The sequence below is a fragment of the Schistocerca serialis genome, chromosome 7, assembly GCF_023864345.2.
Source record: "Schistocerca serialis cubense isolate TAMUIC-IGC-003099 chromosome 7, iqSchSeri2.2, whole genome shotgun sequence".
Taxonomy (NCBI): Eukaryota; Metazoa; Arthropoda; class Insecta; order Orthoptera; family Acrididae; genus Schistocerca; species Schistocerca serialis.
In genome coordinates, this window is record NC_064644.1 from 22,716,922 (window position 1) to 22,732,918 (window position 15,997).

At 40.0% G+C, this 15,997-nt stretch overlaps 1 protein-coding gene across 4 annotated transcripts in view; it reads left to right on the top strand.

Moving 5' to 3' along the window:
- The window catches only part of LOC126412757 (uncharacterized), a 188,561-nt gene that overhangs the window by 24,989 nt on the left and 147,575 nt on the right, over positions 1-15,997 (top strand). For all 4 annotated transcript variants that reach the window (XM_050082508.1, XM_050082507.1, XM_050082506.1 and 1 more), the window contains one exon: positions 2,849-3,077. In XM_050082508.1, coding sequence (XP_049938465.1) covers positions 2,849-3,077 — 229 coding nt within the window. The remainder of the gene's footprint in view (positions 1-2,848; positions 3,078-15,997) is intronic.

Genomic DNA, 15,997 nt, shown 5'->3' on the forward strand with positions numbered 1-15,997 from the left:
TCTTTCCCTCTCCGTCCCCCTTTCCTGATGAAGCAACCTTTGGTTGCGAAAGCTTGAAATTTGTGTGTGTGTTTGTGTGTTTTTTATTGTTTATAAATAAAAACAATAAAAACACACACACAAATTTGTGTGTTTTTTATTGTTTTTATTGTCTCTATCAACATACCAATGCTTTCGTTTGGTAAGTTACAGCTTCTTTATGGTGTTACGTCTTCAGAAAGATACTATTTTACATGGCTGTGATTCAAGAAAACTTCTGCACTATAATAATGTTTGTTTTACAATATTTTTTTAGGTTTGGGTAACAGTGCCCCTTCCATATTGAGTTTATAAAATTCATACCCATATAATCTAATCTAATCTCCGGAGTTTTTTCATACACACAACTGGAAGAAAATATTTCACCCTTTTAGGTGTTTCCAATTTGCTCAAGATTTATTACTGCAATAGTACATATGGAGTACATGAAATGATTACATTTACAGATCAATAACACAAGTGGTTGTTAGGTGCCAGGTATCAACCCGTGGTGAAACACTCATATTAGTATGTGGTGTAGCCTCCATTTGTGTCAATGCAGGGGCTGTTTTTGGCATCCAGTGAATCATACAGATGCTAAATACTATCATGGAATATGTTGTTCCATGCCTGCTCAACCTGTTCAGAGTTCTGTAGGAGTTGTTGGTTGATGAGTTGCACAAGTCACTTCTTGTACCATCATACCCCACACATGCTCGATTGGAGACAAGTCGGGAGATCGTGCTCTCCAGAGAAGTTGCTGCACATCTTGCAGAGCACATTGAGTTTCATGGGCAGTTTGTGGGTGTGCATTGTCCTGTTGGGACAACTTATCACCTTCCTGTCACGAGAATGGAAAAAGAGTGGGTCTAAAAATATTCTGCATGTACTTAGTGTTGGTTAACATCCTCTCCAGAAACACCAAAGGTGTACAAGAGTTGTAGCTTATTGCACCCTAGACAATAAGGCCTGGTTGGGGCCAGTGTGTCTTGGACAAATACATTCAATGAGACTGTGCTCACGAGGTCTACGGTGTGTACGCAAATGACCATCACTTGAGAGCAGGCAGAATCTACTTTCATCTCTGAAGAGCATGGTGGACCGCTCCATGTTCCAAGTGATCCTCTGACAGCACTAGTTAAGCTGCACATGTTGATGCTGTGATGTGGATGGAAGACAAGCTAGATGTGTGTATGGCTGTAGTCCCACTGCTAATAACCAGTTTGCAACAATTCATGTGTTCATAACTTTGTCTACAGCTGTGAAACTGTTCACATGACTACTGACACCAGTATCGTTACACAACTGACACAGCTCGTCCATCTTCTGTGACACTTCTCTGAAAGAACCATCCTGCCACCCATGACATTTCAAACTCACTCGGTTGCTTGTAGGAAGCACGAGTGCATCTCTGTGGCATAGTTTCCTGCTTACTTCACATGTCTGCAACACACTAAGCCTTCTGGAAAGGGTTGACAAGACACTCTGGTAACTGTGCCGCTATACTATCTGTTGGCAGATTACAATGAAACCATTACCAGTACATCTACTATCCCCCAAGTTGTCATCATTGGATCAAGATCGACGTAATCGTTTCAGGTGTACTAATTTTTTTCCACAGCATTGTAGTTTTAGTCTGTGGTAGGTAACATCTCTTTGTCTAGTCTCATACTAACACAAGGAGCAGCCCCCTCCCCCCCTCAAAAAGTTGTAGATTTCTCTTTGTGAAAACAAGAGTCTCTCTTTCTTTCTTACACACACACACACACACACACACACACACACACACACACACACTCTGATGAACAGTCCACAAAGAGTCACGATTGCTCCTGAAGCACATGCTCTTGCACCTCATACTCATACTGGCATGGAAGATGTTTGACAGTGTCCGAATGTCTGTGTCTCTGATTTATTGCCATCTGTCATATGACACACTTCTGTTTCCTGCATTTGTTTATTTACTTTTATTAACATTTCATGTACTAAGACAGGAATATCAGTTCAACTTTGGCTTGGATGGAGAAATAATTTCTGATCTTTTTGGAAGATCAATTCCAGCATTTATTCAGCATGATTTAGGGAGGCCAGATAGAATATTTGTCATCATATTAACTGTGCTCTTACATCACAAGTGCTAAGTCTCCCTGTAGTATGTCGTATGTTCCCATAACTTTCCTGGCCTCAACCTTTGTTCGTCACTGTCCTTCACCCACCTGTTCTCTTCCCTATTCCACTCCAGCACTACGCCCTTCTGTTCCACCATTGCACCCACAGTCTTTTTACTTTTCTCCTCTCCCATCCTCCCCACCCCGCCCTCTGTCTAATCTCGCAACTGCACCTTGCCATCCTCTCCTCTCACTACCTTATCCCTATGTGCTCCCACAAGCAGCACTTTACCATTGCCCACCCTTACCCTGCTATCCTTCCCTCTCTCTGCCCCAGCCTCCTCCTTACCCTCACCATGCAGATTGTGTTTCCCATGATGCTCTGTTGCTCGCAGTCTGGCCTCTATAGTCAGAGACTGTGGTCACATATGTATGAGTTGTGTTTGCATGAAAGTGTGTGTACATGTTGTCTAACTAAGAAGAAGAAGAACTTTTGGCCAAAAGCTTACTTGTTTTAGCAGTCTTTTTGTTGTGCCTGTCTGTGACTCATCATCACCACTATGTGGTGAGTACCACTCAATCATTTCCTTAATATTGTTATTAAGTTATTAAGAATTTTAACCTCACTTTTCCTTATGCATTTGTTTGCAGCCAGATCTCCAACTATGCTCCTTACCTCAGATTGGATTTATATGTTCACTGTATGTATTTCATTTTCGCAGGTTTGTAAGCTTGTTTGGACAGTTTTCCTGTACAAAAGAGATGTTCCACCTTGTGCTGAAGCCAAGATATCGAGGTATTATTCATTTAGATATAACAAGCTGCTATTGGCTTCCACCTGGTGACATTTGCAAACATGTATCAAAAATGGATCAACTAGAGAGTTTATATGCTGTGGATACACAGCTTGATGTGTTTCATATTATACAGCTTTCGCAGAAACTTCGGAATGTAAGTACACATACACTTAACAGCAGACTAATTATACAATTTATTACCAAATGCTCCAGTTCTTGATGGGCTAGTGTACCATAGTTTAAGCAAACACTTGTTTTTTTATGTTTTTTGGGTTTTATAATTCAGCTGATAAAATCACAACCCTTATATGACCATTTTGTTGTGTGTCTGGCATCTGTCTGTTAAAACACCTTTTTCTCAGGAATGATGTCAAGTTGAGATGTATGTCAAAGGATAAGGTCAATAGTCCCTTGGCACTGTAAAATATTTAAGCTTCTAAGTTAGCTCAATCAAAAGATATGGCCAATTATGTCACATAATGTGATATTCGCAAACTCGCTCACCAGAACCTATAGATGAGCTATCTGTATCTATATATGTAATTGAGTTTGTACAGAACCCTCGGGGTGTGAGTTCTACTCACACTAATGACCAGTATTTTTTTTCCCAATTTAAACTCGATGACTGCTGTGCACCACTGAGAATTTTGATACCCACTTTGAAAAGATATAGACTATGACTGGAATTAAATGCAAGCGCATGCCAACCAGAGACATAATATTCAGCACCAGTGCCATTTTGCTGCGTCTGAGAAATGATGTATTATCAGTCTCTCACATCTATGGTGACTGGTGATCCCATTCAAGGCTATTTGTTTTTATAAAAAGTGGTCACAGTTGATTTATAGAGATTTTTATGACCATTTTTGAGTATATAGTTTGTTTTTCAGTATTGAATTTTCTGGAACACTGTATTTCAGTCGAAAGTATCTGAAAATTTTGCTATTTAGTTGGAAAGAATCATTTTGAATAGTTTCTTAGTGCATTTTAATTCCACAATGCCTTGTAATGTTATTTCTTGTGATGGGCTTTTTTTCCTCTTGTAGATTACAGACTGATCATTGTCATTGCTTAACAAACTATTTTTCTAGATCTATACCTACAAACGTACTCTGCAAACCACTGTTTAATATGTGACAGAAGGTACCTTATATCACTACTAGTCATCTCCTTTCCTGTTCCACTCGCATATAGAGCAAGGGAAAAATGACTGTCTGTATGCCTCCACATGGAGCCCTAATTTCTCATATCCTATCTTCATGGTCATTGTGTGAAATTTACGTTGGCTGCAGTAGAATTGTTCTGCAGTCAGCTTCAAATGCCAGTTCTTTAAATTTTTTCAATAGTGTTTCTCAAAAAGAATGTTGCCTTCCCTGCAGCGATTCTGTGTTCCCTAAGCATTTCCGTAATACCTACTGGTAACAAATCTAGTTGCCCACATCTGAATTGTTTTGATGTCTTCATTTAATCCAACCTTGTGGAGGTACCAGACACATGAGCAGTACACAAGAATATGTTGCATTAGTGTTCTGTACGTGGTCTCCTTTACAGATGAAACACACAGTCGTAAAATTCTCCCAGTAAACCAAAATTGACCATTTGACTGCCCTACAACAAGCCTTATTTACTTGTCCCATTTCATATAACTTTACAGTATTACACCTGGATATTTAATTGACATGAGTGTGTAAAACAGCACACTACTAGTGCTGTATATGAATATTATGTGATTGTTTTTCTTACTTATCTGTGTTAGCTTGTATTTTTCTATATTTAAGGCTAATTGCCATTCATCACACTAGCTAAAAATTTAGTCAAAGTCATCTTGTATCCTCCTGAAGTCACTCAATGATGCCGCCTTTCCATACACCACAGCATTATCAACAAACAGCCACAAATTGCTGCTCAGCCTGCCCATCTTATCATTTTTGTACATAGAGAATAATAGTGGCCCTGTCCTCTTGACAATACCCTTGTCTCTGATGATCACTCACTGACAAGGACGGTGCACGGATTTCTATTACTTAAGAAGTTTTCAAGCCACTCACATATCTGGGAACCTGTTCTGTATGCTAGTACCTTCGTTAGCATGGTGCAGTGTAGCACCATGTCAAATGCTTTTTGGAAATCTAGGAATATGGAAGTTGCCTGTTGCCCTTCATCCATAGTTCATAGAATATCATGAGAAAACGGCAGCTGAATTTTGTACGAATAATGCTTTCTAAAACATTGCTAATTAGTGCACACCCAAGTATTTCTTTCTCAAAGAAATTTATTGCATTCAGCATGAGATTATATTCCATAATTCTATAACAAACTGATTTTAAGGATATTGGTTTGTAACTTTACAGGTCTCTTCTTTTACACTTCTTGTGTACAGGAGTCATGTATGCTTATTTCCAGTTGCTTGGTACTTTGCACTGGGTGAGAGATTCACAGTAAATGCAAGCTAAGTAAGGGTTATTGGTGTAGAATACTTTTTGTAAAATTGAATTGAGAATTCCATCCAGTCTTGATGACTTATTTGTTTTGAACTCTTGCACTTGCTTCTCTGTGACAGGGAAGCCCATTACTATATCCTCCGTGTGGGAATCTGTGTGGCTGTCAAATGACAGCATGTTTATACAGTATGATTCTTTTGCGTGAAGAACTTCTTAAATGCGCAATTTAAAACTGAACTGTGGAAAACAGAAGTATAATAGAAACAATGAACAGTCCAAGTATAAGACATGCAACATTTAGCAAATTAGAAGAGCGAGAGCCACAGCATCATGGTTATGTGGTCATGGTGTTGGATTGCAAAGCAGGAGATCCACGTTTAGATCTCCCTCATGCTCCATTCGCCCCCCCCCCCCCCCCCCTCACCCCACTCGCGCGCGCGCACACACACACACACACACACACACACACACACACACACAAAATTATCAACTGTCCATCCAGTCATTGATGTGTCTGTTCGCAATATTCAAATTTGTGTCTGTGTTGTGGCGTAACATCTATTTGCAACGTGGGGTGAAATGAAGGGATCCATAACGAAAATTTATTCCAAGATCTTTTATGTTTTTAGCTGTAATGGACTGTGGAATCCTGTGATTACAAGGCTGTGAGCCTGCAGATGTTCTTACCTCCTGTTTCTTCTACACAATTATCACATCTCATGACTCTTGCATTCCATTTTAAAAGTATTGAATTCTTTTGTTGTAAAGTAGCTCACACTCATTTATTTATTGTTTTCATTTCTGTGAAAAGTCTATGCAGCATCTTGCCTGTTCTCACTATTCATCACAATTATTTGCATCAGTAATATATTCTTACCACCTGACTCTTATTCTATAACCAATGTACGGTATGACAATTGCCAGGACTACAGAAAGAGAAAAGGCACATCAATGTCTGGACGGACAATTCATAATTTTGTGAAAAAAGAAAAAAAAGATGGGGCATAAGGGAGATCTGAACACTGATCTCCTGCTTTCCAGTCCAACACCATGACCACATAACCATGACACCGTGGCCCCTGCCCAATGGCTCGATGCAGCACATCTTGAGCTTAGATGAGCTTAGATCATTCATTCTTTCTATTTTGCTTTGTTTTTCACAGTTCAGTACACCTTCTTCCTGTTTTCATGCTCGATCTGTGTTCAGTTTTTGATGAGCTATCCACTGTGCCATCTTACCATTAAATCTGAGGTAGGTGTGGTGGGGAATTTCCGTTGTAAGATATGACTGTGGTAATTTCTTGGACTATATGGAAAATTTTATTTGATATGGCTGAAAGGAGTGTTGATGGAAGTTCAAATGGTGCTCCAGGCCAGTTAGACTATAGTCCCTATTAATCTCTTTGTTGTATTAGCCATTTCAGTTTTCCATAGACTCTTCACCCCCCATTTGATTTGCCAGTGTCCTAGAAAAATACTTGTTTTACATTCCAACAAGATCCTTTTGTATACTTGCAGTTTTGTGGATTTTACCAAGCCTGTCTTTAGTTTTATTATCTGACAGTAATGACCAGAGAGACCAAGACCTTTTGTAAATACATACTTCACAGTTTTTCCTATTGATATGTATAAGTATAGCTGCTGAACTATTTGATATCCTAGTAACATTGCTTACTATTTATGACATGCCAGAAGTTTTCCAAAATGTTCAGGAAGTTGTAGGGATTCCAGTAGTGAAAGGCCACATGATATAGCAGAATAACAGTAAATGCAGTTAACAAACACTTTATGACTGACACCAGACAAACATCAGAAATGCATGCCTACCATACAGTTGTTCATAGCTAACTGGGCAGGCTAGAGTGTCAGAGGTAACCCTCCCTGTGGGAGGGCTAAGCTCACATCACTGCCAAAGAGCATATTTATGTAATAGTGGCTGAGAACCCGCTGCTGCCCAGGTATGTGTTTATTCCAATTCCATTAGACCATCTCCTCCTCCCTCTCTCTCTCTCTCTCTCTCTTCCTCCCCCCCCCCCCTCTCTCTCTTCCTCCCCCCCCCTCTCTCTCTTCCTCCCCCCCCTCTCTCTCTTCCTCCCCCCCCCCCCCCCGCTCTCTCTCTTCCTCCCCCCCCCCCTCTCTCTCTCTCTCTCTCTCTCTCTCTCTCTGTCCATCTCCTCCTCTTTTACTGCATGAATGGTGAAACTGTAATAAGCAATAAACTTTTTCCTTTTCATCATTTTGCCAAGAGTCTGAGTGAGAAAAGATCTTATACAGGTTTGAAAGTATGTGGAAAGTTTATTGCAAATGAGTAAATACTCTCATTCTCAAATACTGGATGAATATAGTCTGGCTATTTGCATTTTGTAAGCTACATTTCTTTTTCACCCTTCACACCCACACTTTTGACGGGCAGGTGGTTTTTATCCGTATAGTGGTTCTTTCGAGACTGTAAGTGATATTTGTACCAAGTGTGATTGAAATCGATCCATTGGTTTAGAAGGAGAACACACATACGTATTATTTTATAATAGTTATAGATTTCACAGCAATCGACGTTGAGGTCTCCACAGATCCCCCTTGCCCCCCTCCCCCCTCTCTCCCCTCACCCTCACTGTGTGGAGCACTGGCAGAAGGAGGTCAATGAAGGTCACAGCTGGTGTCTTGTTCTTCGCACATTTGCACATGACCAGCCATGCTATGTCCAGCTGTAGGCAGGAAATGACTGGACCATTTCTCAGTGAAGAAGCACAGCGATGGTGCCCCTCCCACCCTCATTAATGCGGGTGATACTGGCTAAGGTAGGAAGGATGTCATCAGATATGTACAAAGTGAGATTGCTGATTAGTGTTGAAGTTCTCATGTAGTGGCAGTGGGAGGGTTTGACAAACGAGTTTGTGCACTGTCATCTATATCTTTGTGCATGTTATCTTCTGTCTCAGCAGTGCTTGAGTTGTCAGTGCTGGACGTACCATGCAAAATCCAGGCAGGTTTGGTGCGATGCATGGAGACGGTGGGCCTGGTGTGATATTTATGTCATTCACTGTGACATGCCTGATGCCTGTTTGTTTATATGTCACACACAGCACATGGGTAACAAAGCAGTTGTCCACATAGAAGATGCATGCACGCGGTTGGAAAAGTTCACCATACTGACCTGCATTAAGTGCTGAATATGTCCCTGTATCTGGTCTGTCGACTCTGCTGCTGTTGCTCTCTCATCACTTGTATTTGTGGATAGTGGTGCTGATGTCATTGTAATTGTCTTAGGGAGGATTCCAGAGCATCCGGTTCCCTACCTAACAAATGTGACCGAGCTTTCAGTTCTAAATTTTCATTGTGTATATTGAGCCCATCCTTTTGACTTCTTCGTAACTCTGTGTCACCACTTGTAGTTCAGACTCCGAAGTCCGATGATCATTAAGTAGCTGTAAATGGACACCTTGTGTAGATTCCAAATGGGATTGCCCTGGAACAAACTTCTCCAAAGTGTCAGAGCAATATGCTGGTATACTGCCTGTGATACTGGGTACTAACTCTGCACTGCTGGCTTGCCTGAGAATACCTCATTTTAGGTCAGAGGAGAGGTGAATTCAATGGAGAAAATCTGTGCCAAAGAATGATTCATGAAAATCTGTGACCAAAAACTGCTGTGTAAATTTCTTGTATAACTCACAGTCTGCAGTATTAGTAGAGGTTCCAAATAGCCTGATATGAGTTTCATCTGTGGCTCATAGTTGAGCAACAGATATCATAAGTTCCATTTGTGGTTGTTTCACGGGCATGCTCCTCACTTCATAGCCAGTGTCTGTAAAGAAGTATTTATTTGTTGCATTGTCTAACACATACAGTCTACTACTGTCACTTGTAGGTAGGGCAAAACTTGTTTGACCCACATACTTGTGATCCAGATCACCTGTTGTGGACTGTGTCACATCTGGGTGGTTGCATGGTGTGGACCATTTGCATGTCCTGTCATTGAAGTGTGACTGAAACCAACACAACCGCAGCCATGCCCCCTCACTCTTGTGAACTCATATTGCAGACGAGCAGTCTTACTTATGTAATGTTATGGGAGATAGGTTCCACACTTTTTTGAAAAAGCTGCAAACCCAAAAGATGAATATAATGTAATATTTCACGTCATTGATAGTGATGTCCCCACAAAGTGGTTACTAATTTCTCCCTCAATGCCTGTTTTTATATTCATGACTACATATATTATTATATTAGTTTTAGGGGCTGAGACTCTTTCCAGGATTTCATTTAATTTAGTTAATAAAGTGTCCACATTACCACTGAGTGGGCAGTACATGCACAGAATGACTATAACTTTTTCTCAATGTCTTTCTTTGTTAGTTCAATGTCTGCCACTTCAAAATCTTTATCTACACCTATTGTGATCATATCCTCTCTGACTTTAAATTGTGTCCCACTTCTAGTGTAAATACGTGATCGCCCTCTTTAAGGTAATTTTACAGTAGCAACTTCTTGACTGATATGCTCTACACCAGTGCTCTGTAATGCATATCACAGTGCAGTGTAGAGACTGTAATTCATCTTCAGCATTGTGCACTTTATTTTTAATATGCTGCATATTTTGATGAAGAATAGATTATTCTAAGAAAATTTCTGTGATGTTAGCCGTAATGGTTTCCTTCTGTCTGATGACTGATGACTGTCCACTTTGATATGGTACATTCTATCTTCTGTATGTTCATTGAAGAAATCTCTTAAACAGATTGAGAAACTTTTAAGGGGTGGAGCCTGTTGTAAAAAAAAAAAAAAAAAAAAAAAAAAAAAAAAAAAAAAAAAAAAAAAAAAAAAAAAAAAAAAAAAGGTCCTACACCTCTTACCTATGTCAACAGGTATTTGACCAAGTGTCGCCCCTTACCCATTTTCTGTACTCCTTTTCCCAGCCTTGTTGAGATGCAGACCATGCTCAGTGTATCCACACTTACTGACAGCCCCCATTGGCACCAGTGCAGTGTGCACCCCCACAGCACTCATCAGTGCCATTTCCAGCTCTGAATTAACTGGCCATACAGCACTGCCAGCATCAGGCCAGTCATGCCACCAGAACCGCTCAACTGGTCACACAGTGGTGCCGCCAATTCGGGAAGCTGTCTTGCTCAGGTCACCACCTATGTTGTTCGCCCCATCCCTGTGTGAGGCTGTTAGGTGCCCCATCCACTATTGCTATCTGGTCGTCTTATGTGAAGTCCTTACACAAGGGCCCTAAACCTCAGTCACCTGATTCAGCCCTGCTCTTGGCTTTTAAATGCTAGTTACCTAGTATCCTTCTCCAAACTTATACTATAATCAGTGGCCTTCCCCTTTGTCTTGACTGCTACTAACAATGCTACTCTTTTCTTCCTAACATTAGTGGTATTTGTAGGCTTCCTACCCACTGGCGGAGTCTGCTACACATTTCCTACTACCACACCAACTTAAGGTTCTTCTTCCTTTGACTCTGGTGGCTGGAACCTGTTACTGATAGATACAAAAAAACTGTCAGATTGCATCATCCTCGTACCAACTGTCAGTTCCAAGCCACCCCTGTCATCATTGTCTTCCTTCATTCTCTATAGTTCCTTCTTAGCAGCTTCCAAATGTGTCTGAAGAGTGCAAGATATTTCTTTCCTGCTCTTGTATCAAACTGTTCCTGCTGCATCTTTTACACTTTCAAGAGAGTGCCTTACAGACTTCCTCAGAGTCCCCCCCCCCTCACCCCAGTAAAACCATTTGTTACCACTTCCACAGTGTATCACTACTTACTTTTCTATGAGAACTTCCACAGTTTCCATTCATGCTCAGATAAAATAAAAGAGAAAGAAAAAAACCTAAATATATAAAAGTGAAATTATTTCTGGAGATGTATTGCATTTATTTTGCTGTAAAAGTAATTAACCTCATAACATTGTGTTAAGTCATCTGTTCAGTTACTCTGAGGCCATTTGACTCATCTCTCAGTTATTTTGAGACCGTAATGGTATTGAAACAGGAGGTGAAACGGAGAAGGCAGAATATAAACCTTTTTGTACAAAACTGTTTCATTTAGGAAGATCATGCTGTAGTTCCTCTTTTAAATCATCACACTGTGGGGCGGCGGGCTAGTAGTAATAATGATTTTAATCATATATATTCAACCATAAGTAATAGGAGAAAGTATTTGAAATATTGGAATATTGTTCACCGTCTTTTACGAGAGCCTGGAAACAATTTCTGTGGTCAGCCAGAAAGTGATGGAGAACATACTGACCATAGTTCCCAGTCTGCAATCCACATTCTTGTCCAGCCCACTGAAAGAATTGCTTCTATTCTCTATTTGCTCATCGGCATCAGGACTATGATTATAAATGAGGATTTTGAGTTCCAATTGATGGATATATTTGATAAAGTTTCACATGTTCATCATTGTAATATTCATTATGTTAATACTGACAATAAATCTCTTTATCCTAAACAGCACTATGAGCAGTTCAGAGGCAACTTGTACGGTAAGTTCCTATTAAATTGACTTTCGCCCTGACTTGTGATAATCAAAATAATTGCTCGCCACAAAAGTGGAAAATAATTGTCACCACTTGCCATGCGCATTTGTTAACATTACAGGTGGCACACTAACAGTTACTTCTGTGAAATCTAAGTGATCCAGATTGGTGTACGGTCCTCGTGAGTTTACTTTCTATTATTACTGAAAATATACGTTTAGTAACAGCCTGTCTCTGATGTCATCCGAGGCGGCATGTACTCCGGTGTTTGACTGATGTAGATCGTACAGTGGCTGAGTGTGAAGTGAAGCCTAGTCTTGCCTCTCAGGTTGTATTGATATATGTGGCGCAGCGGATGGCCAAAGGAACACCTGCTGTCATCCATTCTATGCCCATGGTAGCAGCCTCTATACATCCGTTTTCTCAGACACACAATATTTTATAACACTGTTGTGTATTAATTTAGAATTTTTGTAATTTTTGTATGGATGTAGTTAAGTTGGTTAAAATCACAGAAAAAGTTTTAGCTCGCTTGCATTTAAACTTTGCTGTCTAGAATTTTCAGAATGGAACTGACAGTGGAACCTGACCTATAAACTACAACTTTAAGAGACCTTGTGTTTGTTGTTATTTACATCCCGGCATTGAAACCATTTATAGTTCTATTATTTAATAGGTTTCAACAAATCAAAACTTACTAGCATTAATATAACAGATACTTAATCTACTACAAATAAGAATGTTTTAGTTCCAAATATAGTTTTCTGAAAATCACTTGAAAAATATTAAAGGTAGCTCAATGTGGTTACATAATTAATATAAATTTTCATATTTCTACATCTAATATTTAGCACCTTCCATTTTTCTTAAAAACACGGATTCTTACCAAAATATTTCTTTAGTCACGTTGAGACTTGTACCAGTTAATTTTGACATACGAGGGTATTTCGGAAAGTAAAGATACACCGTACACCAGAGGAACAGAAGAGTTGTGGCGAGCAAGTTGGCAACACTGGTGTTAACCTTGAACCGTTAGCTTTCACCTCGCGGTCGTTCGGCAGTGGAACATTGCTTCTGGTTGGAGTACATCGTGTTTAAAATGGCTGCGCCAATTCAGAATCCTGCCAAATGCGAAGTGCGCTCCATCATATGTTTTCTTCATGAAAGGTCAGCGACCAGCGGATATTCACAAAGAAATTGTTTCTGTTTGTGGGAACACTATGAATCGACAAAATGTAACGAAATGGTGTCGTCATTTCTCTGAAGGTAGGACCGATGTTCATGACGAACAAAGAACAGGTTGGCCATCTGTGATTGTTGATGCCCTTCTTCGGAGAACGGAGGAAGCAGTTCGTGCGAATAGATGTCTCACATTGAAAGAATTCCATCAGATCATACCAGACATGTCAATGAGAACTCTTTATGACGTTGTGACTGTCAAGTTAGGGTACAGGAAATTTTTTGCATGCTGGGTTCCAATACAGTTAACGGAAGAACACAAAAAGAAAAGGATGGGCTTTGCACTCGGCTTCCTCATGCGCTATGCTGAAGCAGGTGATGAGTTGCTTGATCACATTGTGACAGGTGACGAGGCGTGGGTTTATCACCATACATCTGAATCCAAGCAACAATCAATGCAATGGCGCCATTCGAATTCACCAAAAGCCAAGAAATGCAAAACTTCAATTTCAGCGAAGAAAATCATTGCTTCTGTTTTTTTGGGACAGACAAGGCATTCTTCTGTTGGAATTTATGGGAATGCTGACAAGTGGAGTCCGCTTGCTTCATGACAATGCTCGGCCTCACACAGCGCTCGTAACCAAAGCACTACTCAAACAATTCAAATGGGACTTATTGGACCATCCGCCATACAGCCCGGACTTTGCGCCCACCGACTTCCATGTATTCCGTTACCTGAAGTCACATCTTGGTGGAAAATCATTCCACGACGATGAAGAGATCGAAGATGAAGTTGAAATGTGGTTCTGACAACAGGCGGCAACCTTCTATGACTGTGGGATACAAAAGCTTGTGCACCGACTTAACAAATGTTTGGATAACAGGGGTGATTATGTCGAAAAATAACAAATAATCTGGTTAATAAGATGTAACTGAAGTTTTCTAAATAAATGTTCTATTTAAGGACTGCGAGCCATTGTATCTTTACTTTTCGAAATGCCCTCGTACATCTGCACATTATGACAAATTTTTTTGGGTTTCTAGCTTTATTAATTAGCACCACTAATTTTTACTTAAAACGATGTATTTAGGGAAAAATATTGACCTGATCATTCTGAGGTTTGACAGTTTACAAATTAATATACACATGCTAACAAAGTTTGGAAAAGCAGCTTGAACTTTTAATTCCATTCTTAAATTACGGTGCAATACGTGTGTGCTATGCACAGTCATGTTATGGTGTCATGGCACTACTAGCAGTGAGCTGGGGTAAGTCCTGGCATACTCACTTGCATCTGTAACTCTCAAATGAGACAGCACTTGTTTTGTCACAACACGATCATCGGAATGACAGATATAGAAATAACTGACTGTGAGAATAGAAGAACAACTGAAATTGCTCAACAGAGGGAAGGCCACTGGACCTGATGGGATACTAGTATGTGTCTACATAGAGTAAGTGAAAAACCTTACTCCTTTTTTAGTACTAGTGTACTGGAGGTAGCTGAAGGATGAAGCATTCCTTACTGATTGGAAAAAAGTGCAGGTCATTCCTGTTTTCAAGAAGGGTCATTGAACAGCTGCACTATAGGCCTATACCTCTGACGTTGGTCTGTTGTAGAATTTTGGAACATGTTTTATGTTCACTTATTACGACGTTTACAGAGACAAATATCTGCAGGAATCAATATGGGTTCTGAAAACAATGATTGTCTTCCAGCCAATAATACCATGTGATCATTTCATTTCCCAACACTTGAATATCTTTCTTCAGTGTGGGGATACTTACCAGACATGATTGATAGAGGAAATAGAGACGATGCCAAGAAGAGCAGTGCATTTAATTAGGGGTTCATTTAGTAAAAATGGAAGCATCAAGGAGATGTTAACCAACTCCATTGACAGACACTGCAAGAGAGTGGTTCTGCATCACAATGCACTTCACTATTAACTTTCTGAGAATGTACAGATGCTTACCAACGATGTTCTTATCACAAACCATTTGTGACTAGAACATTAAAAGGTGGAATGACAGCTGTACACAAAGTACCCTCTGCGACACAGCGTAAAGTAGCTTGCAGAGTGTAGACGTAGATGTTATTTCACTACTAGTGCTAGTTGAGTAACACCAGACATACATACATTAACAAAATGTTGTACCAAAATTACATCTAACAGACATTCCAAACAACGTTAGATACTCCCTAAACCCGATACAGTGATGTCACATCTTCACTTGTATAACGAGAAAAAAGACACTAATGTAGGTGTGTGCAGCAAAAGGGATGTGTACAATACATGCAGATGTGTACAGTTTGTTATGAGTGTGAGTTCAGTATGGAAAGAAAACTCAGACTGAGAATACAGTGTGCAGGTAAACCTTCAGCATAATAAACACTAAATGTGCTAAAAATAGTATTCAGAATTTGAAACAGATAAAAAACTGCTGAAATCACACTAGTCACTCACTTGCCATTTTGTTACAGTTAGTGTGCTGACTGCATAGTATGTACACCAAACGCAAAAAAGAGAAAGATGACAGTTGGCACAGTAACTAATAACAGAAAAAAGTATGAGAATTCCAAGATGCTTGTAAGTGTTTGTACAGTTCAAGAGGTGAATCAGAAATACAGAATGTTAATTATGAAAATAGTAATACTCTAGAATTAGGCCTAGATGAAGTGCAAAAGCCTCATGAGGTATGAAGAATTGTAAGATGCAAGGAGATAATTGTGTTCCAATACAAATGATTAATCCTGAGGCACAGTAATATGAGATAAACTTTCAAAATTCCAGAATGAGATTTTCACTCTGCAGCGGAGTGTGCGCTGATATGAAACTTCCTGGCAGATTAAAACTGTGTGCCCGACTGAGACTCGAACTCGGGACCTTTGCCTTTCGCGGGCAAGTGCTCTACCAACTGAGCTACCGAAACACGACTCACGCCCGGTACTCACAGCTTT